Source organism: Micromys minutus, assembly GCF_963924665.1.
Source record: "Micromys minutus genome assembly, chromosome: 10".
Taxonomy (NCBI): domain Eukaryota; kingdom Metazoa; phylum Chordata; class Mammalia; order Rodentia; family Muridae; genus Micromys; species Micromys minutus.
In genome coordinates, this window is record NC_137979.1 from 30111493 (window position 1) to 30135685 (window position 24193).

General features: G+C 38.0%; 1 protein-coding gene across 1 annotated transcript in view; it reads left to right on the forward strand.

The window, feature by feature from the left end:
- Positions 1-24193, forward strand: part of NF1 (neurofibromin 1) — a 234514-nt gene that overhangs the window by 40716 nt on the left and 169605 nt on the right. Inside the window, exons 2-8 of the mRNA XM_080923198.1 lie at positions 1901-2044; positions 3831-3914; positions 7260-7450; positions 10656-10762; positions 21157-21224; positions 21447-21522; positions 22240-22397. Coding sequence (XP_080779324.1) covers positions 1901-2044; positions 3831-3914; positions 7260-7450; positions 10656-10762; positions 21157-21224; positions 21447-21522; positions 22240-22397 — 828 coding nt within the window. The remainder of the gene's footprint in view (positions 1-1900; positions 2045-3830; positions 3915-7259; positions 7451-10655; positions 10763-21156; positions 21225-21446; positions 21523-22239; positions 22398-24193) is intronic.

Consider the following 24193-nt stretch of genomic DNA (forward strand, 5'->3'; position numbering starts at 1 on the left):
ATCAGGTTTTCTGTTTCCTCTTGTGTATATACTTATACTACTCTAGTGTTGTGTTAATTGGGTTCTATTTGTGAGCGTGTTCGCGAGCGCGCGCGTGCACACACACACATACATACACTCTCCACACATTTGCACACTCGAGCTTGGGAAAACCTTGTATCTGTGGATGTGTGTAAGTTTGCAGCTTTATTCTTCTGGATTCTCTGTTGATTGTATGGAAGATTTAGATTTACAAGCTGTATTGTTTTTTTTAAAAAGATTTATTTATTGTATGTATATGAATACACTGTAGCTGTCTTTAGCCACACCAGAAGAGGGCATCAGATCCTATTACAGATGGTTGTGAGCCACCATGTGGTTGCTGGGATTTGAACTCAGAACCTTTAGAAGAACAGTCAGTGCTCTTAACCACTGAGCCATCTCCCCAGTCCACAAGCTATATTGTTGTTGCCTTAGTTATGTTTTCCATTGCTATAAAGAGACACCATGACCATGGCAACTCTTTTAAAGGCAAACATTTAATTAGGGCTGGCTTACAGTTTCAGACGTTTAGTCCATTATCATAGCAGGAAGTATGGCAGCGTGCAGCAGACATCGTGATGGAGCTGGAGCTAAGAGTTCTGCATCCTGATTTGAAGGCAGCTAGGAGAGACTGGCATCCTCAAGCAGCTAGGAAGCTCTCTTCTACAATGGGTAGAGCCTGAGCATAGAAGGAGACCTCCAAAGCCCACCCATGGTGACACACTCACTCCAAGGCCATATCTCCTAACAATACCACTTCCTATGGGCCAAGTATGTTCAAACCAGCATAGTTGCCATCTTTACTTTCAAAATTCTTTTTTGAATTTTCAATTTTTTTCCTCTAAAATCTTTTTTGTTTTTTTGAAGCAGAGTTTCTCTGTGCAGCCCTGACTGTCTTGGAACTCTCTCTATAGACCAAAACTGGTCTTGAACTCACATCTGCCCACCTTTGTTTTCTGATTTAATCCTGATTTAAAGGCATGTGCCACTACTGCCCAGCTTCCTCCTCCTTTTGGTTAGTTATATAATTCTATGGTTTCTGCCTTACATCGTAACCTCATTCATCCCTCTTTATTTGGTATTTCTTTGCTGTCAAGTTAACCATGTCCTTCTTACTAGCAAACATTTGGGCATATCACATGTTCTTCCTAACTTTTCTTGCACTACCTTTCAAGAAGAGTCAGTCTTGAGTGTGGTCTCACAGAGGAACCTCCTTGCTTCTCTCTTAGCATCACCAGGGTCTAAAAACAGAACAGCAAATTGAGTTCTGATGCTTATTTACAGAATACACGTTTGAATTGAGATACATTTCTATATAGTGCAATTGAGCTCCTTCACAGGCTAGTGTAAATGTGAGCCCCCAACAGAGTGTGTTCTGTGAGATGAATTTCTAGGCCGTGTTGCTGCTTCCTTAACTCTGCTCCTGATTTTTCTAGTTTACTGTATTTAAACAATTGACTGTTGTTTTCTGTCAATTAGGGGTTTGTAGCCTAGATTTTCTTGGTCTGTAGATGATTAAGTGCTTGAGTTCAATGTATACACTAAAGGCTTATGTGTATTTCTTGCGGAATTCTCTTAATTTGTAGCTAAAAGGACAAAGCTCTGGCTCTGTGGGTCATCATTTTTCTTGGAAAGCAAATGGTAGAAGATTGGATTTTATAGATACAGGTTTATGACTTCCAGAAAGAAAACTGAAGATCAAAATTGACAGATCATTTAGAATTTGTTCTAAATTCTATGTTGCATTGTAAATTAGAGATTGAGGTATAAATATTGGTAGGTATGGTTGATAAAGATTTTCTAAAAAGTTGTGGTTTTTCACTGAAAATACATGTTTAGTCATTTTGAAAAGTAACACCTTACAATTTTTCCCTTTTAGCTTCCAATAAAAACAGGACAGCAGAACACACATACCAAAGTCAGCACCGAGCACAACAAGGAGTGTCTGATCAACATTTCCAAATACAAGTTTTCTTTGGTCATCAGTGGACTCACTACCATCCTAAAGAATGTAAACAATATGGTGAGTATCTGATTTACAGGATTTCTGCTTTGTGGCGAGTTTGCTTCATTTTCATTCTGATTTGGAAGTTTGGAGTTACATGTTTTAAAGTATGGAAAACATGCTTAGGACTTAAGAGGTAAGTCACTAATTTATGGATGAGCACAAGTATAACTTTGAAATTTGACTTCAGGTTTTTATGCTTTCCCTTTGGAGCTTCTCTTATTCATTACTCTTTTCTGAGATTTAGAATTTTATCTCTCTTGTATTGTATGTAAACTTATCATAATATTGATTCCTCTCCCCTCCTTCCTAAGCTATACCTCCAGCTGTGCAGTACAGACTCTCTTAATATGCTTTTTGTTAGTTACGTCTTTATATGTATTTATTGATTGCCTAAACTATGTGGTGACTAGAGTATGACCTTTCACTTCTAAATGTGAGATCATTTTTTTTTTTCAGCTGCATTAAAGAGTTTTTTCTGCCCTTCCTGAAACCTGTAACAGACTGGGGGGTGTTAGTTAGAGTCAGTGTTAGAGAGTTCATCAAGGGAGCCCACTGTTGAGAGCTGCCAGTCCTTCTCTGATCCTTCGCACCCTGTACCAGGAGTCACTGCTACTGCTCCGCCTGTGTACTCCCCTTCCTCCAACAGCTTGTAAGGATCTACTTCATACTCATCCAGACAACAGACGGACATTTTTCTACCTCAGTATGGCTCCTCTCAGTTTGTGTTGAGCTGTGAAGCATCCTCTTTTTGTAGATTTTGAGGATTAGCTTCAGTGTTTTATAGTCACATCATCTTTGGAGAATTTCCTTTTAAAACTGTAAAGTGATTTACAGGATGCACTTGCTGTTTTGCTATAGCTCTTTGCTCCACTAACTACTGTGGAGCACAGTGTTAGTGTTGTTATGTCTGAGCTATTGCTGCGTTCCCAGTCGCACTGCAGTAGTTTATATTCGCAGTCTTCTTTAGAACTATTGTGATGTTGGCATTCATGGAGAACTTACTGAAAAGTTGTCATTCTCTGACCTCTACATGGGGACTGTGGAGTGCCCACATTCATGCTAGCACATGAACCACACACACAATAATGATAGAATAGAAAACAGAACAATTATACAATAGAAGTCAGTTATTGTTAGTGAGTAGGTAGATGATACAGGGTTCAGTTTGAAAGTTATGAATGCTTAAGATTCACTGTAATCGATATAGTATCATTCTGTTTTAATAAAAATTAAGAAGTTGATTGTTTTATAGAAGGAGGGGGTGGCTAAATGCTAATTCAGTACAGGTACAAACCTGTAACTCCTGAATTATTTTATATTTTTGTTGAGTCATTATTTACCTCCACACCCTTCTTCCCCTCTTCTTCCTTCTCCCCCCCTCCCCCCTCCATAGAGTGCATAGTATACCCTGGGCTGGCCTTAAACTTTCATGTCCCTAGTGCTAACACTGAACTTCTAATAATCTGGCCACTATTTCCATAGTGTTGGGACTACCAGTGTCTTTCCACATGTCTGACCAGATTATAGATATTTAAACAACATAAAGCAGCATGTTTTACTGTTACATAGCTGATGGAAGTCTTTTATAAATGCCCCTATTTCTGTTAGCTCAGAAATTTATTCTTTGAGTATTAGGGTAAAGCACGAAATGATAGATTTAAGTATCATTGAATGATACTTAAATGGAAGAATGATACAAAATGGAAGATTAATACTTTTTCTTGATCTTTAGTCTTTTTATATTTTGTGTGTGCTAATTTGTAGTGAAGTGTTAATCATATTTTCTGGATATATTTTTTAGAGGATATTTGGAGAAGCTGCTGAAAAAAATTTGTATCTCTCTCAGTTGATCATATTGGATACACTGGAAAAATGTCTTGCTGGGGTAAGTAAGTTCATTCTAAAGTAGGCAGGTTTTTGTGAATTCAGACTTGAGAATGATCTGGAATACCAAGAAGTCCGTATGGGACACAGAGGACACACTGAAAGTCTTTGTGGAAGATGAATATGAATTCTGTTAATACAGTTGACCTGGTGGCACAGTCTAGAGAAAATTATTCTCTCAGATTTTGTAAATTGCATAGAAATTTAAGTTTATTTAAAATACTAAGTTTGAGCTCCACTTATGTCTCTTAAGAAAATATTTTTATGAAGGAATCACTGTTTGATTTAATTATTTCTCAGATGTCATTAGGCCTGCCTTTGCATAGCTAGAAGAATGTGGTCAGCAGACCAAGGGTACTCTTCCTTTTCTACCTTCGAGTTACAGTTTCAACTTTGCACAGACCCAGAAAATGGGCTCTATCCTTTCTATGTTTGAAGCTGTCATTCTGAGGATAGCTACTACCAGAAGAATTGTGTAAATGTGAGCATTTTCACAGTTGTGGGAAGGCGTCATTGAGTACCACACAGTTCTTTCCCAGGCTGACTCTGAATAGCTGTATCTGCTTATTTCAATTAAGGCTTTAACTTTTCCAAGACATTTTCTGCTGTATATAGTATTTATATTCTTCCCTAATTTTAATTCTTTCCCAAACATGGATAGGTGTTTATATAAATGCATAATGAATATTTGTTTTAAATTTAAGCTTCTCTCTTATTTATATGAGTTCTCTATAGTAAATCGAGACAGCAGACATTAAAACAATTTTAAAGTTACTTAAGGTGGAAGAGTGCTTTGCCTGCATGCGTGTGCATGCACTGTGTGTATGACTGGTATCTACAGAGCCAAAAGGGGCATTAGAGCCCCAGGATCTAGAGTTTCTAATGGCTGTGAATTACCATGTGGGTGTAAGGACCATATGTTTGTCCTCTAGATGCTTTTAACCACTGAGCCATCTCTCTAGCCTCAAGAGGGAAGATATTTTAACATATTTGGATTGGTGATGTGGTTCAAAAGAGAAAGAATGTTTAGAAGTGACAGGGATTATGCAGGGAGTTAGAAAACAAAAACCCAAAACAACTCACTCATGCTCATAAAACTTTCCCTAGGGATGTTTGTGGGCCAGAAAAAAAAGTTAAGTATATTATTTATTTATAGTTTTTAAAGTTTAATTTTTTCTATTTTATTTATTTATATGAGTACACTGTAGCTGTTTTCAGATACCAGAAGAGGGTATTGGATTTCATTAGAGATGGTTGTGAGCCACCATATGGTTGCTGGGAATTGAACTCAGGACCTCTGGAAGAGCAGTCAGTGCTTTTAACCACTGAACCATGTTTCTAGCCCTAAAGTTTATTTTTAATTATTTATATGTGTTTACATGTGGGTCTATGCACATGAGTGTAGGTGCCCTCAAAGGTCAGAGGCTTCAGATCCCCCTGGAGCTGGAGTTCACAAGTGATTGTGAATCATTATCCAACATGGGTGCTGGGAGCTGAACTCAAGTTCAGGTTCATGCAAGAACAGTACGTGCTCCTAGCCACTGAGCAAAATTTCCAGCTCCTATAGTATTTACTTTTATGTATTAATTATTATTGTATGTGCATATGTGGTGCACATATGGAGGTCAAAGGGCAACTCTTGGATAGTCAGTACTACTTGACAAGGATTTTGGGGATTAACTTTAGGTCACTGGGTTTACACACTAAGCACTCACTAATGGAACCAACTTGCCAGCTCAGCATAATACTTCAAACCCTTAAAGTTAAAAAAAGTTTCATTTAATTTATTTCATGTTTATGAGTGTTTCGTCTACATGTATGTATGTATGTATGAATGAATGAATGTATGTATGTATGAATGCATATGTGTGCATGTCTGGTGCATGAGGAGGTCAAAAGAGAGCATCAGATCCCTTGAGACTGTAGTTACAGGTGGTTGTGAGCTACCATGTGGGTGCTGACAAATGAACATGGGCTTATAACCACTGAGCCACTTCTTCAGCCCCTGATATTTTAAGTTTTTTCATTGATCTCTGGCCATATTCCAGAATTGAAAAGCAGTATTTGTAAGTTTTATATTTAAAATGATAGGAACTATTTTTAGCTTGGTGTCCTCTGTTAATCTGTAAAACGGAGAATCAGAACAAAGACACCATTATATAGTGGGGTGGGATTGGGAGTTTACACAGTGGAGCCTTGGCTGTGCTCTTAGTACTTTGTAATTCCTGCTATATCAGGCAAATTCATGATTGAGTTGCGTAGAATGGTGTAGTGCCTCTTTAATTTTCCACAACTTTTTTTTAATTAACATTTTAAATTGAGAGGTAATATATCCGGAGAGTGATGGCAGATATTCTTTAGAGATATCCTGTTGTAATGATGATATATTTCCGCGGTATACCTGTATAGTCTACACATTACCTTCACTTGGTCTGCTTTTGAAATTGTTTCTTTTTGGTTTTCTTTTTTCTTTTCTCTACTTTTTCTTTTTTTGCTTGTGGAGTTAGAGATTGTATTCAGGGCCTTACACCCTACAACTATGTCAGGTTAGTGAGTTAGCTGCTGCTTAGGAAAAAATTTAAAAGTAAATTTCATGGAATGTAAAATGATATATGTAGTGTGTGTGTTGAATCACTCTAGAATAAAAAAACTGAAGGAACAGAGTAGTCATGATATAATCTCTGGCACACTTTTGGACCCGAATTGAATAAAAAGTTATGAAAAACATTTTTAATGTCATGGAATGTGAATTGGGTATTAGATGATACATGGAATGGTATTTTTTTTGAATGTTAATTGTGTTGAAATTACATTGGTCAATATCCTCATTAGGATAAGCTGACATGCACAAGGGCTGAGATATTATAATGTTTATAATGTACTTTTTGACGTGATTTAACTCAGCATTATTTGTGGTGCACAATACATGTTTTGGTCAGATTATCCAGAGGCCATGTGCTCCCTACCTAGGAATTTCTCTGGAAGTTAAAGACAAATGATATTAAATACCAACAGTGAATATGAATAAAGTCTATTGAGAATTCACAGGGAACTATGAGTTTCCCAAAAGGGAGGGATCAACTGATTAACAAGGGAGTGATCAGATGTAGAAAGCCTATGAGGCAAGATGGAGGGCTTCAGTTGGAATGACAGGGTGAAGATGTCTTTACTGACCATGTGTAGCTCTATGTGGCAAATTCAAGGAAATGATAGCAGGTGTTGAATTTGAATGACAGCTGTGTGGGTGTTCCTTTTGTTTCAGCTTCTCTGTATGTTTGAAATGTTCATAACGTGGATGTTTGCAGGTAGTTAAAGCTTTATAATTATGTGATTATTTCCATTTTAGCAACCAAAAGACACAATGCGATTAGATGAAACAATGCTGGTCAAACAGTTACTACCAGAAATCTGCCATTTTCTTCACACTTGCCGGGAAGGAAACCAACATGCGGCCGAACTTCGGAATTCTGCTTCTGGGGTTTTATTTTCTCTCAGCTGCAACAACTTCAATGCAGTCTTTAGTCGCATTTCTACAAGGTTAGTGCCTAAATCATGTGGGACTATTAAGTAAAATGAATTTTAGAATTCTTGTCTGCATAAAACTGGTTAATAGAATGACTTATATCTGGGATTCTGAAGGAATTTTTTTTTATATTGGTTTTCTTCTTGACATTTCAGTTATATAGTATTAAGAATTACTTTGGAGATACTGATGTTTAGACATGAATACTGTTACAGACTTGGAGACCATGCCTCCATGGCCAGACATTTTCTCCTTCCTTCTTGGGGTACTAAGGATTGAATTCAGGGTTTTGTGTATATAGGGAAGTGCTGGTTAGGCACTTGAAACATAGTTTTTACATTGAACTCTACAAATCGTAATTTTAGAACAACTTTTTTATTAAAAAGATTGCAAGTTAGTTAGTTCTTAAATACCGGACCTTAAATTCTCAAGTTTTCATGTATATTCTCACTCACCTTGCGGGGAAACAAGAGTGAACACAATAGAAACCCATGTGTGTCACACTAGTAAGTTACAGATAGAGGAACCAAAGAGTCAGAAAGATTACTTTTCTCTGTTTGTATTTGTCTTTTAGTCACTAAGTCTCTATATGGGTTGTTTTATACTTTTCATTGTTTTATACTTTTCATTATTCAATCATAATTAAGAAGACTATGAACAGGAAATTAAACAGACTATGAAAAGGAAATTAAAATTTTATTTAATGATATATCATTGTTTAATGTTTATATAACAGAACATCTCCATGATTTAAAATTTTTTTTGGCTCTTTGAGACAGTTTCTCTGTGTAGCCCTGGCTGCATTACAACTTGCTTTGTAGACCAAGTTGACCTTGTAAATTTATTTTATATTCTGAGTCACCATACCCTGATGGAGTCAGCAAGGTGACAAACAGGGAGATAGAATTCTGGAAATTTATAGAAAGTAAAGACTCTTTCATTTAGGTAACTCCGAGTTTAGTTTTATTATTTGGAAAAAAAAATTTAAGTTGAAGATAAAAAGCAGTAAAGAAAATACAGTTTCTTAGTCTATCCATGAAGGAATTGTTAATGTTTTTATAGAACAATATTTCCATGAAGTTTTTGAGTAAGTGTTTATTTTATAAAACAAATGTGCCATCTTTGAAAACCCTAAAGTTGGACTGGAGAGATGGTTCAGCAGTTAAAGACACTGACCGTTCTTCCAGCAATTCCCAGCAACCACATGATGGCTCCTGGCCATCTATAAAGGGATCTGAGGCTCTCTTTTGTTATGTAGGTGTACATGCAGAAAGAATACTCCTACATTCTGAGCCACCACCACTGCCTAACTTACCCACACAGCTCCCTTCCCTGGTGGTTTTCTACCACCTATTCTCTGCTTTTGTTCCAGGGTGTTTCTCTACCCCAAAATCCCTCTACACAGCAAGATTACATCAAATAGACAAAGTTACAAACTGCCCTTCTATATGAGATATTAGACCTATAAATCCTTAATGTTCATAGCTATTTAACGCCAATCAGTCTCACTTGAGTCTAGCTGGTCCTTGGGAACCTCCATGTTGCCATGACCTCCACTCTCCATCCTCTGACCTCTCCTCTCTCCACCTCCCTCTTCTTGCTTAGTCACTGCCTTTCCTTTATTTTACTAATTAAAATGGGAAAGTTTACATGAAGTCATTTTCTTTAGTACTCACTGGGTAACCTTTCTTGGGGAAGTGAAATTAACATTAAAATACAAATAGCTTCTGGACAATCTACAAAGGATAATTGGCTTTTTTTTTTTTTTAAATAACAGACTTGATAATACTTAATTTGGTGATTTTTTTTTTTCTTTTAGAGACTGGTCTCATATGTTGTCTAGTCAATTGTTTGATTTATATATTATCTGGACTATTCAACATTTCCCATAAAACTTTTTCTTTCTTGATAATTCTTGGATCCATTATTAATTGGAAACAACAAAAACAGCCCCCACCTTGGTCTCTGTCTTTCTCTCTGTCCATCCCCCTCCACCCCCCCAGTGGGGCAGGGTATCACTGTGTAGCTTCAGCTGGCCTGGAACTTGCTATGTAGCTTGGCTGACCTTGCTATGGCTTGCTTGGAGTTCATGGAGCTTTCCTGCCTCTCTCTCTGTCTCTGGAATGCTGGGATTACAGGTGTGTGCTGCCACATCTGGCTGGGCTTTATCATTCTTTATTTTTAAATTGGGCTTACTGGGTTTTGTGATTGTGAGAATTAAACCTCAGGGCTTTTTACATTAAATTGTGCTCTTTCTCTTCAATTTCTTCTTTCTTTCCTCTTTCTCCCCTCTTCCTCACTATTTCCCTCCCTTCCTACCCCCCTCCCTTTTCAAGACCAGGCTTCACTTTGTAGCCCAAATTAACAGTCATCCTCCTGTTTCACTTTTCTGAGTGCTTGGATGATGGGCTACATGCCTAGCTGAAACTCTATTCATATGGAAAATATTTCAATTTTTTTTCCTGTAAAATATTTTTTCCTGTATATTTTTATCATTTTCATACAATATGATCTAAATAGGGAATATGGGATAGAGGCCTGCCTGTTCCACCATTATTCCTTTTTAGAATGAAGTGATTCTAAAAGTTGGAAAAGCTTACCTGTGATTCCTTCTCTTAGTGATTACTGTCCCCCCTGTACCCCCTCATGTATATTGCAGATATAGGGGGAAAAAGTTGGGGCAAGGGTAGTAAGCTTGCTCAGCAGGTATCCCTGAGACCTATGGTAGAAGGAGAGAACAGTTCCCATGATTGGATTTCTGATTGATAATACAAGCGCACACAATAAACACAAAGGAAGAAAATTGAATACTCAGATTGTCCCAGTTTTACCAGTTACAGTGTCTCATTGTACAGGTTTATGATTTTTGACATGACTACAATAGTTGCTAATTTCTTTGTCTTCACTTTCAGGGAGACCTAGACATATTTGAAAATATGCTCCAATCTTGAAATTAACTAATTTTTCCAGAAGAGCCACGGCTAATGTGAGAAATAGAATTCAGACCTCAGTCTTAAATATACAAATACGAAGTTTACTGAGATATCGTTTTTTTTGTCATGTCTCTTAAATTGGTTGAATTCTTTAGTTTTTATTTTTTAAATAAATATGTTCTTATTTTATGTGTCTTTATTCTTAAACCCTCTTTTCATTGAATCAGAATCTTGGGACTATTCTAAGACTTAAATTGACAAATTGTTTTTGGTTTTTACTTTTCAGGTTACAGGAGTTGACTGTCTGTTCAGAAGACAATGTTGATGTTCATGATATAGAATTGTTACAGTATATCAATGTGGATTGTGCAAAATTAAAACGACTCCTGAAGGGTAGGTCTAAATAAATGTATCTGCAATTAACCTATACTAAATTGCAGCATTGTGGTTATAGCAAATCTGTTTTCACTGGAAAACAAATAGATTTTATATTGTGCATGTTCTTGTGAAATGGCCAGTAATGCATGTGGTTGACTGATTTTTGAATATTTGAAAATAAAACAGTAGAACATGAATTTTATTTTAATTTTTGAGACAGGATCTCTCTGTTTATCCCTGGCTTTTCTGTAACTCATTTTGTAGATCAGGCTAGCCTTGAACTCAGATTCATCTGCCTCTGCCTCCTGAGTTCTGGGATCAAGAGGGGCGTGCACCATTATGCTTGGTTGAGAACATGAATGTTTTAAATTTTGGCAATAGGAAGTTTTCTTTTTTTCCTTCTTTATGTCTTTTTTTTTTTTTTAATTTAAAATTTATTTTATATGTGAGTGCTTTATCTGCATATACACCTGCATGCCGGAAGAGGACATCAGATCTCATCACAGATGGTTGTGAGCCATGTGGGTGCTGGGATTTGAATTCAGGACCTCTAGAAGAGAGCAGCCAGTGCTCTTAATCTGTGAGCCATCTCTCCAGCCTGGGAAGTCTTCTTGACTTACAAGATTTGCTTTTAATAAGGAGAATGTTGTCCTTTTGGAATTTGATCCCTTAAGTGATTCTAGGTCGCAGAGTCTACTTGTTTGGTGCCCAGGTGCTTGAAGAGCATGGTCCTGAGCTGCTGGAGTGGTGTATGCTGTAAGGCCATTAGGTGGGCAGATGAGGAAGCAGAGCTCAAGACCAGTGTGAACTATGTAGTGAGTTCAACTCAATGATGAAGAACCCCTCCACCAAACAAAGGAATGAAAACATCAAACAGTGTTTAAATTTCTGACCTGAGAGACTGAGCTTTAGTTATGCAAGCTATGAGGATTTTTAAGAATCATGTAATACATTTTTCAAATGCTTAATATTAAAAAACATACTGTTAAACTGGGTATAGTTATGTACACCCTTAATCCCAGCACTTGGGAGCAGAAGCAGGCAGATCTCGTGAGTTTAAGACCAGCCTGGTCTACATAGCTCCTGGACAACCAGGGTTCTGTAGAGAGACCTGGTCTCAAAACAAACAAACAAACAAACAACCCAAAAGCAATACAAACAATGACAAAAAAACTTGCTTGCTTTTTTTGTCTTTAATTTAGTATACAAATTTTATGTGTGTTCATGGAATCTTGAATTTTTTTGAAAGACATTTTAAAGAGAAAAGTTTATAGACATGACTGTCTACTGTTAAAAAAAAAATCAGAACTATCCCAGTTAATTTAATGATAACTCAGGGTCTTAGAAAAGCAAAAACAATCCAAATTCAGCAGTAGTGGACAGCTGGAAGTAATAATGGTTAGAGTAGAAATGAATGAACTGAAGGATAAAAGAACAATGTGTAGAATTAAACAGTGAGTTGGCTCTTGGAAAATTAAACAAGATGGACAAGCCACTTGGGCTGGAGAGATGGCTCAGCACTTAAGAGCACTGACTGCTCTTCCACAGGTCCTGAGTCAGCAACCACATGGTGGCTCACAATCATCAGTAATGGGATCCAATACCCTCTCCTGGTGTGTTTAAAGACATTGACAGTATCATAAAATAAATAAATCTTAAAAAAATATTGATAAGCTCCTAGTTTGTCAAGATTCAATCGGATTAAAATTGAACAAGGTAAGTTAATTACAGGTTCCAGGGAAATGCAGAGGACAGTATAGTTTGAAAACATATTTTAAATAGTTGGTAAACCTAGAAAAAAATATGGATAAATTCTTAGGCCTATCCAAACTGAATTAAGATGGTATTAACAGCCTCAACAGATAAACAGCAACCAAAGACTTTGAAGCAGCAGTAAAGCAACTAAAGTAGTAATAAAAAGTCTCCCAAAAAAGAAAAGTGCAGAAGCATGTTGGATTCCACCGCTGACTTCAAACAAAACGTCCCTTTACATAAAAATAGGGAAGGAAGGAATACTATTCTATGAAGCCAAGTAGAGTGGTAAGAAAACCAGATAAGTATACAGCAAAAAAGAAAACTTGATGAATTCTCAACAGAATTTCAGCAAGCAAAATCCCAGAGCATTATGGTTTTGTTCCAGGGATGCAATGCTGGTTTAACATAGAATAAACCAACAAGTAAACTAACATGTAGATTTAAGAATAAAAATTATCTAATAATCATAGTTGATCTAGAAAAGGCCCCTTGTTTCAGAAGTAGCATTCTTTTTTAAAAAAATTTTTTTAATTGGATATATTTTATTTACATTTTAAATGTTATCCCCTTTTCCGGCTTCCCTTCCATAAATTCCCTATCTCCTCCCTGCTTCTGTGAGGGTGCTCCCCCATCTACCCACCCAGCCACCCAGCCACCCACCTACCCACCTACCCACCTACCCACTTACCTACCAACCCCCTCCCACCTCCCTGCCCTGACATTCCTCTACACTGGAGCATTGAGCCTTCATAGGACCAAGGGCTTCTCTTCTCATTGGTGACCAACAAGCCCATCCTCTGCTACATATGTAGCTGGAGACATGGGTTTGTCCACGTGTACTATTTGGATAATGATTTAGTCCCTGGGAGTTCTGGTTGGTTGGTATTGTTGTTCTTATAGGGTTGCAAAATTCCTTCAGCTCCTTCAATCCCTCTCTAACTCCTCCACTGTGGACCGCATTCTCAGTTGAGTGGTTGGCTGCGAGCATCCACCTCTGTATTTGTCATGCTCTGGAAGAGCCTCTCAGGAGACAGCTACATCAGGCTCCTGTTAGCATGTACCAGAAGTAGCATTCTTTAATAGTAAAATCTCAGCTTGGATAAAATGAACACACCAAAACATAATAAAGAATACATACGAATAAAGTCTATAACTAATGTTATACTAATTGAGGGAAAGTAATAGCAGCTCCTCTAAAATCTAGATTTGAGATTAAGGTTTCCAGTCTCAGGCTGGGTGTTGTGGTGCAGACCTTTAGTGCTGGTACTCAGAAAGCAGAAGTAGGTGGGTCTCTGGTTTAAGCCTACCTTGATCTAGTTGCAAGCCAGCTAAAGCTATATAGTGATACACTGCCTCAAGAACATAAAAACAAACAACCTAAAAGTTTTCAGTTCTCTTTTTGAACTTTAGTTTAGTATTCAAAATCTTACCTAGGGCAGTAAGTCAAGAGAACAATAAAAGGAATACAAATGGAAAGCAGAAGTCAAATTAGCCCAGCATCGAGGCAGCATAATCTTTTATTTCACACCAGAACTGATGTGGGAACTCTCCCTGCTGGCTGGCCTTCACAGTACTAGAAGGTGCTATGTGAGAGGCTGGAGGAGAAAGACACTGAGATCTCTGCTGTCTATAGTACCAACCTACAGGCAAGATGTACTCAGTGCAGTAGTGGCACAACCATTATGGAAACAACCAGCTGCACTGTGCTTGGTTTTGAGGCCTGCTCCTCAAGAGCAAGTCCATGCCTTGAACTATAAACCTAAGTAAAAACCTATGACTGAGGTCTTTGGCCCTAGAAGGGAACGTACTATTGTTGTTTAGCTAAATTGATAATGCACCAAGCTGTCTTAAAATATTTAGGTTTATGTTTATGGATCAAACACTATGTTGAGTCTTAAAGAAGCATTGTAATGAAGGATGGAAAATTCAGAGTTGCACGACTGCAACTCTTATGAGAATAAGTGGTGAGCAAGTGCTCAGCCCTCAAAAGACACTCAGGCTACCACTCTAATGCTCAGGGAACCACATAGAACGAGGAGTAAGAATAGAAGAGCTGGAAGAGAATGAGAAGAGCTGCAAAGTGCTGTCTTGTGGCCATGACACAGCCAATGAAAATTATGGTCTCACAGCAGGAGCAGCTATCAGTGATAGACCTGTACAAGACCATCCCTGTTAACAGTCTTCATCTTATCTCGGAAGGGTCTATTTGGTCCTACACTTTCTTGCTATTCCCTGAACTACTAATGGATTTGGGTTGGGGGAGAGCAAACAGCGTCTTCTTTTGTATACCACCCAATGAGCCCACCATTCTTTGATGAATAGTAGCAAACCCCTGGTCACATCGGTGAACCTAACTAAACTCAGTGGATCATTGAATAAGAAAATGTAAAAGTGAGCGGGCTTGAATGGTCCATTGTGATATTTCATTGTCCTGCCACTGGATGCTGCTGGTTTGAATGGTCTGGAGTGATGTGCTCTCTGTCCTGACCTTGGATGTTGTGAGGTGTGCTGTAAGGCAAGCTCAGAAGGTACAACATGGATACAGTGACTGATGATGATGTGCATGTGAACTTCACTGGAGAAGAATGGGCTTTGCTGAATCCTTCCCAGAAGAGTCTCTGCAGAGAGGTCATGCTGGAGACCTACAAGAACTTCACAGTTGTAGGCTACAATTGGGAGGTTCTTAACATTGAAGAACATTGTCAAAGTTCTAGAAGACATGGAAGGCATGAAAAAAATGGTCCTGGAGAGAAACCCTACAAATGTAGTCAATGTGGCAAAGCCTTTGCATACCACAGTCATCTCCAAATTCATAAAAGAGCCCTTACTGGAGAAAAACCCCATGAATGTGATCAGTGTAGTAAAGCCTTTGCAAACAACAGTTATCTCTGAAGGCATGGAAGAACACATACTGGAGAAAAACCTTATGAATGTGATCAATGTGGCAAAGCCTTTTCTCAACAGAGTCATCTCCAAATGCATAAAATAACACATACTGGAGAGAAACCTTACAAATGTAATCAGTGTGGCAAAGCCTTTGCATATCATAGTTATCTACAAGTATATAAAAAGAACACATACTGGAGAGAAACCCTATGAATGTGATCAAGGTGGTGAAGCCTTTTCATGTCCGAGTGGTCTTAGAAGACATAAAAGAATTCACACTGGAGGGAAACCTTACAAATGTAATGAATATGATAAAGCCTTTGTAACTAGTGCTAAGCTTCAAATGCATAAAGCAACACATTCTGGAGTGAAGCCTTATGAATGTAAGCAATGTAGCAAAACATTTTAATCTCATGGTCAACTTCAAAATCATGAAAGAATTTATACTAGAGACAAACCTTATAAATGTAATCAATGTGATAAAGCTTATTGTCAATCCCCTCACCTCCAAGTACATAAAAGAACACATGCTGGAGAGACACTATGAATGTAACAACTCTGGTAAAGCTTTTTACAGATCACCCTGATCTTCAAAGTGTAGTGGTTTGAATATGCTTGGCCCACGTCAACTGGCACTAGGTGTGGCCTTTTTTGAGGAAGTCTGTCACTGTGGGGATTGGCTTTGAGATCCCATGCTTAAGCTCTATCCAGGGCAGAAGTCTCTTCTGGCTGCATTCTGATCAGGATATAGATCTCTCAGCTCCTGTACCACCATGACTGCTTGACACTGCCATTCTTTCTACCTTGATGATAATAGACTGAACATCTGAAATTGTATACCACATCCAATTAAGTGTTGTCCTTCAAAAAAAGAAAATGTAAAAGTGTGAAAAGATTGTAGGGAACAGTAGGGTTAATTGTGAAATAAGAGGGTGAAGGTTGGCAGTAGTATGAAATTGTTGAAGAACAAAAATAATAAAGTAATACTATAGAAATATGAGTAAATACAGCTTTTGTTAAGAAAGAAAAAATAGACCACACACACCCATCCCAGATAATTCTCAGCTCAAAATAGGTAGCTCACATATAGTAACTTGGTGGCCCATTCAATAGCCTGCAAAGAGCTGTCTCTTAATGGGAGAATAGTTACCTGCAGAAGACAAGAGATCCATGTTCTAAAATCCCAAGGGTCTTCTCACCTAGAGGAGCGTACGAAAGGCTATAAACCACTACTGTCAGCTAAAGTACCATTTTAGAGGGTCTGATAGATCACATAGTCCAAGTGGTAGAGCAGTTTGCACAGCAGCCTTGACCTGTTGAAAAGTCTTCTGTTCTAGGCCCCACTCAAAGCTAGCAGCTTTCTCAGTTACTTGATAAAACAAAGTGAGGAATAAACTGCTCTGGAATCCAAAGTGCCTACTAAGCTTTATGCTTCTTTCTTGGTGGTGGGAGAGATCAGATGCAATAGCTTCTCCTTCACCTTAGAAGGACTATTTCTGCATATATCTCATCACTGGACTTCTAGAAATTTCATTGAAGTTGAAGACCCTTGAATTTTGTTTGGATTTACTTCCCATCTTCCTGTGTTACCAACATGTCCAAAGTGGTTGCTTCTTCCTGTTCACTTGGTTCAATCAGCATACTATCATCAATATTTGGACCAGGGTGACATTTATTTATTGTGTATACAGCATTCTGTGGGCATATGTGACTGCATGCCAGAAGAGGGCACCAGATCATATTACAGATGGTTGTGAGCTACCATGTGATTGCTGGGAATTGAACTCAGAGCCTCTGGAAGAACAGTCAGTGCTCTTAACCTCTGAGCCATCTTTCAAGCCCAGAGTGATATTTGGTAAAAAAAAAAGAGAGAGATGCTCATGATTCCTTTAAACTAAGTTACGGCATAGGACTGGAGAGTTAATATGAACCTTGAGGTAAAACCATGAAAAGGTATACTACTGACCCTTCCAGCTGAAAGCAAATTGCTCTGGTTGTGCTTATGGGCAGGAACTGAGAGAAAGGCATTTGCTAGCTCCATTGCTGAATACCAGGTACCAGGAGCTGTGTTAATCTATTCAGGTAAGGCCTCATGTTTAGCACAGCAGCTGCAGTTTAGTCACTGCTTGATTCATTTTTGATAGTGGTCATTCTCTACAATCTGTCTCCTGTGCTGGAGAGGTAAAGGGAGATGTAGGAACTACCATCCCTGTATCTTTCAAGTCCTTGATGGTGGCACTGATTCTCCAGGGTTGGAGTATTATGTTTGGTTCACTCCCTGTTCATTTGTTCCACCTGTGGTTTCCAGCCATAATAGCTTTTAGTCTACAGGTCAAGAAACCAGAGTGGGATTTTGCCAACTTCTAAGTATAGCTATACCAATTACACATTTTAGAACTGGGGAAATAACCACTGTAATTTGGATTTCAGTCAGAATTCCATTAATCACCTGATACTCATAAGCCCCTATGTTAACTGGAGGGCCACAGTACTATTTGGGGTCTTTTAGAACCAGTCAGTTTAAAACGAGTGTCTAGTAAACCCTGGAAAGTCTGTTTCCATGTAAAAGGATGGGAGAAAGGCTGACAGTAAAATTTTTAGGTATTTTAGTAAGGTTTTCAGGGGGACCTGGCCTCCTTTTCATTCAGGGGCTTTGGGGTCTGCAAAATAGCTCAGGTCTGGAAATTGTTTCATAAGCTGAGATATCCTCTTGTTACTCTGCAGTATTGCCTTTCTTTTGTTTGAGAATTTTTCTGATTCTGTAGATGTAAAAACAAACAAATCAAAACAAGACAAAAAATGTATTCCTAGAAGCATTATTAGCCAGTACAAAAAGATTTATATGAGTCATGTCGTCATAAAAGTCACTTTGTGCTATGTATTATGATAAATATTCTCGCCTTGCCTCTGAAAATTGAGTGCTGCTACCTGTTGCTACTCTGAGGGCCTAATTAAGCCTATCACCTTTAACTTTTTGAATTGAGTGTCTCCAGCCTTCAGGTCTGGCACAGAGAAAAGAACAGGGACAAAGCCCTTCAAATCCTGGTGCCCCTCTTACCATTTGTGCCTCGTAATGTCTTCTGGGCCTTTTCATTATGGAGGATTTAGCTTTACACAGCACACCCACTATTGCAATTTCTCTGAAACCTAAAATCCCTTCATCAATACGAAGTCAAGGGACTTCAGGTATGCACAGTCCTTTTTCAGTAGAGTATGGCAAGTGCTTAGCCAACCAGTCAAGCTTTTGATACCTTTTTAAATGTGAGAATGTCCATATTAACTCAGTGGGCCTATATCAATAAACTCAGCTTGATTCAGTTTTATGTTTTTTCCCCCACCATTATTTCACATCCCTTAAAAAAAAATCAATTTCCATACATATTGCCCAGACTACTGCTTGAATGAATTGACACACTCATTAAACTCTTTAGTAGTGTACTATACCTTCTTGTGAATTTCACTTTCTATTACCCCCTAGAAACCTTCTTAGCCTTGATTCTGGTTATAGTTTAGAGGCAACTATTGGTGGACACTGAGGAGCATCGGTATCATCCTGCTTGATACTTTTCTTTCAGGGAAAGTCACTGCTAATTTGTAGACAGTGGAGGAGGATTAATTTCCTCAGGCAAAGGTACAAAAGAAACATTGCAAGGTGTGACAGCGGGGGTGCACCCTCTATTAAGAGTGGGCAGACTACTTCCTCAGGTGAGGCAGATGCTTCAGAACTTGTGGGTTCAAAGTCTTCAGTACATTAGGGTCCCCTACACTTCTCCATCTTAAGTTACAGGATCCCACTCCTTAGCAGTCACTGCCTTCAGACTCTAGTATTAGTGGAGGATTTACCTTAGCAACAGGACTTGGCTTGTGCTCTTGGCTAGGAGGAGTGAAGGCAGGCAGGCAAAGAGTGAAGTTTCTTCTTCCGTGTTCTTTTTTGTAGGTGTCACCAGAAGATGTGGTCCAGATTTATGATGGCCTTTCCCATCTTAAATTACTATATGAAGAAAATCCTTCTCATGTGTGATTCCAGATGTAGTCAAGTTGACAACCAAGATTAGCTACCATATTACCTAAGTTTCTGAGATAGCTGTCAAAAACATGCATTGGAGAAAAGGTGCCCTCTTTAACAAGTAGTGCTGGGAAAACTGTATTTCTATACAGGGAATGAAAATTAGTCTATATCTCTTATATTGTACAGCAGTAAATTCAGTGTCCTAGGGTTTTACTGCTGTGAGCAGACACCATGACCAAGGCAACTCTTATAAAGGACAACATTTAATTGCAACTGCCTTATAGGTTCAGTCCATTGTCATCAACGTCGGAGCATGGCAGCATCCAGGCAGGCATGGTACAGGCAGAGCTGAGAGTTTTATATCTTCATCTGAAGGCCACTAGCAGAATACTGGCTTCCAGGCAGCAAGGATGAGGGTCTTAAAGCTCATACCCACAGTGACACACCTACTTCAACAAGACCACATCTAATAGTGCCACTCTCTGGGCCAAACTTATTCAAACCATGACATTCAGTATATATATATCAAAACCACAATGAAAGAAGAAGACAGGTAAAACATTTGAAGACATAAGCATTTTCTAAAAATTTTCTAAAAAGGACTATACCATAGGAAACAATACCAAGACTTGACAGAATTACATGAGATTAGAAATGTCTGCCAAGCAAAGGACACAGTCACTAGAGTGAAAAGACCATTTACAGACTTAGGAAAATAAATTGCCAGGCTTACATCTGGCTGGGGACTGATATCTAGGATATATAAATAACTGCTAAAATTAAACTCTAAAACATTTAGTCTATAGATAGATAGGCTCATGAACTGAATAGAGTCCCTTATAGGAGGAATGCAAACGACCAATAGATACTTGGAAAGAGGATCAGGGAAATGCAAATTCAAACTGCTTTGAAATTTTGTCTCTCCTCAGTTGGAATGTCTATCCTTAGGAAAACAAAGGATGACAAATACTGGTCAGGATATGGGTGGGGCTAGAGGAATTCTTATTAGCTGCTTTTGAGGATGTAAATTTGAAAATCCACTGTGGCAGTCAGTTTGAAGGGTTCCTCAGAAAATTGATAATAGACCAGTTGGCCCAGATATACTACTATATTGCATATCCATGGAAGTCCATGTACATCCATTTGAACTGCTAGCTCTGGCTGTCCTGTAACTTACTCTGTAGACCAGGTCTTTCCTTTAGCTCACAGGGATCCACCTGCTTCTACTTCTCAAGTGCTAGGTTTAAAGGTGGTACCACCATGACTGGCTTCTATTCTTTTAATGGACTTAAAAAATAAGATTTATCATTTTTATTGTATGTATAAGGGTGTTTCAGCTGAATGTGTCTGTGTAGCATGTTGCCTGTAGAGGACAGAAGAGGGCGCCCAATGGCCTGAGCTGGAATGGATGGTTATGAGCTATGTTTTGGGTGATAGGTATCAAACCTAGGCCCTCTGATAGAGAATTGGATGCTCTTAACCGCCAAGCTGTTCTCAGTCCTCACGTTTAGTTTTTGTTTGTTTTGTAAATCAATTTAAAATAGAGCAAAGGGAAAACTTGATGTTCAAGACATGTTTGCTTTTCATTTCCTTCTGTCTTCATCGACATCATGGATTTGGGATTTATATTTTTATATCTTAAATTGCTTGTTAAGAATACTGGAAGCAAAATGGTTTATAAAATTATTTCATAGTAGTTTTGAATTTTACTTGTTAAATAATCGAGAGTTAATAAAGCATTTTTTTTTTCTCTCTCCAGAAACAGCATTTAAGTTTAAAGCCCTGAAGAAGGTCGCACAGTTGGCAATTATAAATAGCCTAGAGAAGGTACGCTGCAGCCTCCTGGACATTCACATTTTCGTTTTGGTTATGAATTTTGCTGTATTTGGTATCTTGAGTATAAGAAAGTAAAAACTTGCATGGTAGTTTCATACTATCTTAATGGGAAGAACACAATATGATATTTGTGTGAAGAAAATCGAGTTCTGTGCTATTTAATATATTGGAAAACTGCTTTCTTATAAAAAATGCTTATTTTGTTGCTTATAGGCTTTTTGGAACTGGGTAGAAAATTATCCAGATGAATTTACAAAGCTATACCAAATTCCACAGACAGATATGGCTGGTAAGCTGGCTAAAGAGTAACTGGGCATGGGGTGAGGGGTGGGCATGGGGTGAGGGGTGGGCATGGGGTGAGGGTGGGCATGGGGTGAGGGTGGGCATGGGGTGAGGGTGGGCATGGGGTGAGGGGTGGCATGACACTTTGTTAACCTCTCACAGGGAAAATGTGCTGTTTTTCAGCTTATTTTATTAAAAAGTGTTTTTCTGTCTTTTTTTTTTTTTTGTCAGCTATAACAGGAATTACAGTTTTCTCTCCTATTTCTGTATTATTTCCAGTCCTTTTCCTTCTGAGCAAGTGGGTAAAAAGAAGTTTGAAATTAAGCTCCAGTCTTTCATGTTGTGATTGAATACTGGTGGCTCTCTTAAAGCCTGTGTGCATGCGTGCGTGTGTGGTTTTCCAGAGCTCTAAATTTAGGTATATCTAAGGAGGAAATACTATTTTTACTTCTGAATAGGAATTTTAGGTGAATGCCTGCATAGCAGAGGCTAGAGACCTTAGGGGAGCTGTCACCTTTTTGTTCTTTCTGTAAGACCCTGAGCATGTGACAACATGCAAAGCTATTCTAAAATACCAGCTCTTCTGGGATGGTCACGCTAGCTCTTCTCAGATTCTTTTCTCCTGTGACATTTGAGGTTTTTGTTTTTTTTAATAGTTCTGGGTTTTAATTTAATGCAAGGATTTTCTTATCTAATACAATTATTTAATGTTTGTGTTTTTCAGAGTGTGCAGAAAAGCTGTTTGACTTGGTGGATGGCTTTGCAGAGAGCACCAAACGTAAAGCAGCAGTGTGGCCACTACAAATCATTCTCCTTGTTTTGTGTCCAGAAATCATCCAGGACATTTCCAAGGATGTGGTGGATGAGAACAACATAAACAAGGTCAGGAGGGCAAACAGGTGTCTGTCAGTCCTATGGAAGCAGCGTGTGTTAGTCAAGTGTACATTTTAGCTGTAGCCATGCTAGGTCCAGCAGTGGTTGGCCTTAGCAGAGATGTATTCACATGTTGTTTTATTTGAAAGAAGGATGAATAATACATTCGTGACTGAAAGGCTCTGAACTCTGTTGGTTTTAATGCTGAGTAATAGTAAACCAGATACATTCTGTTACTTAAGCTTGTATCCATCATTAAAATACATTTAGAAACTTATAATTTAACTTTATGTTTATGAATTAAATTTGGCTGGCTATTTACAAATAAATTGCATAGCTAACAGTTTATTTCCAGAGGCTTCAGTTCAATGATTTGAGGAAATATATATTGACTGTTTTTTCATTATGAAACATAATGTCCTAACAATTTAATTTCTGTAAAAATAATAATAAAAATTGGAAGTTTCTAACTTTTCTATGGGCTGAAATAACCTAATTAGATAAAAGTCAGTTAAAATCACCAAGTCTTAGTAATTCTAAGTTTTCCTCATTATCATTAGTTTAAAAAAGCAGAGATTTGCGGGATTGTTATTTATTGGTTAAGAGCACTCTCTGCTCTTCCAGAGGACATGGGTTCATTTTATTCTTACTCTATTTATTGATGTATAATTTTTTTTACAAAGTCATCTTATAGCCATGCCTAGTTTTCAAAGTCTTTAATGTCACCACATTTAGTTTAGATTTTGGTAATTTCAGTCTACGTGCATACATAAGCATTTAGTTGGTCCGTAAGTTGGCCAGGGCTGTGTGTGTGCATGTGATGGGTAGCACAGATTCATGGTGGTGCTTATCACTCTCAGCCCTATTTCCTTGAGCCAAGTTCTCTCACTAAACCTAGAACTCACTGTTTTTCTGACTGATGTTCTTCAGTCAGCAAGCCCTCAGCGACTTTCTTGTCTCTATTTCTCAAGGCACTTGAGGCCATGCTTATAGCTGTTTGAATGGTTTTGGGATCCAAACTCAGGTCCTTTAGTTTAGAGAACAGGCCCTTCTCTAGCCCCTCTCCCTACCCCCCACCCCTCAAATCTAGAAATTTGTAAATTTTGTTGACCTTTTTAAAAATGAACTTTTGGTTTTATTGGTTTTCTCCATTGATATTACACCATTGCTATTGCATATTTTGTTACTGTAATATTTATTATCCCTGCCCACATGCTACTTCTGAGTTTAGCTTGCTCTTTTTCTAGTCTTGTGCGTTACTGATAGGAGAGGTTTCTTACTTTTCATGTGTTTGTGTTTCCTCTGCACTGCTTTTTCTCTGATGTGTTCCTGATGGCCTTTTCCCGATGAGGGTTTATTATTATTATTATTATTATTATTATTATTATTATTATTATTATTATTATTATTATTTACTATTTGCTTTTGATTGTGTTGAATTTTTACATATTTGTGACTTTTCTAGTTTTTCATATGCTCTGGTTTCAGTTCCCTTTGCCAGAACTGATATGCTGTTTAATTTTAACCTCTTTCAACTTACTAAAACCTGCTTAGTGACCTCACATGTGGTTTATTTTGGAAAATGCACTATTTTCACTTAAGAACATGTGTTCTTGTTTTGAGGAAGCATAGCTTTTGACATGTTACATAGATTTGAAGGTATCTGTGGAGATGAGATGGAGGTCTGAGATTTTTATTTAGGAGAAAAACCAGGGAAAGAAATTTATAAGGTACAAAGAAGGATTGAGATCATAGAGATTGCTTTTTATTTTTAATGTTTTTTTTTTAGGTATTGGAAAGATGTC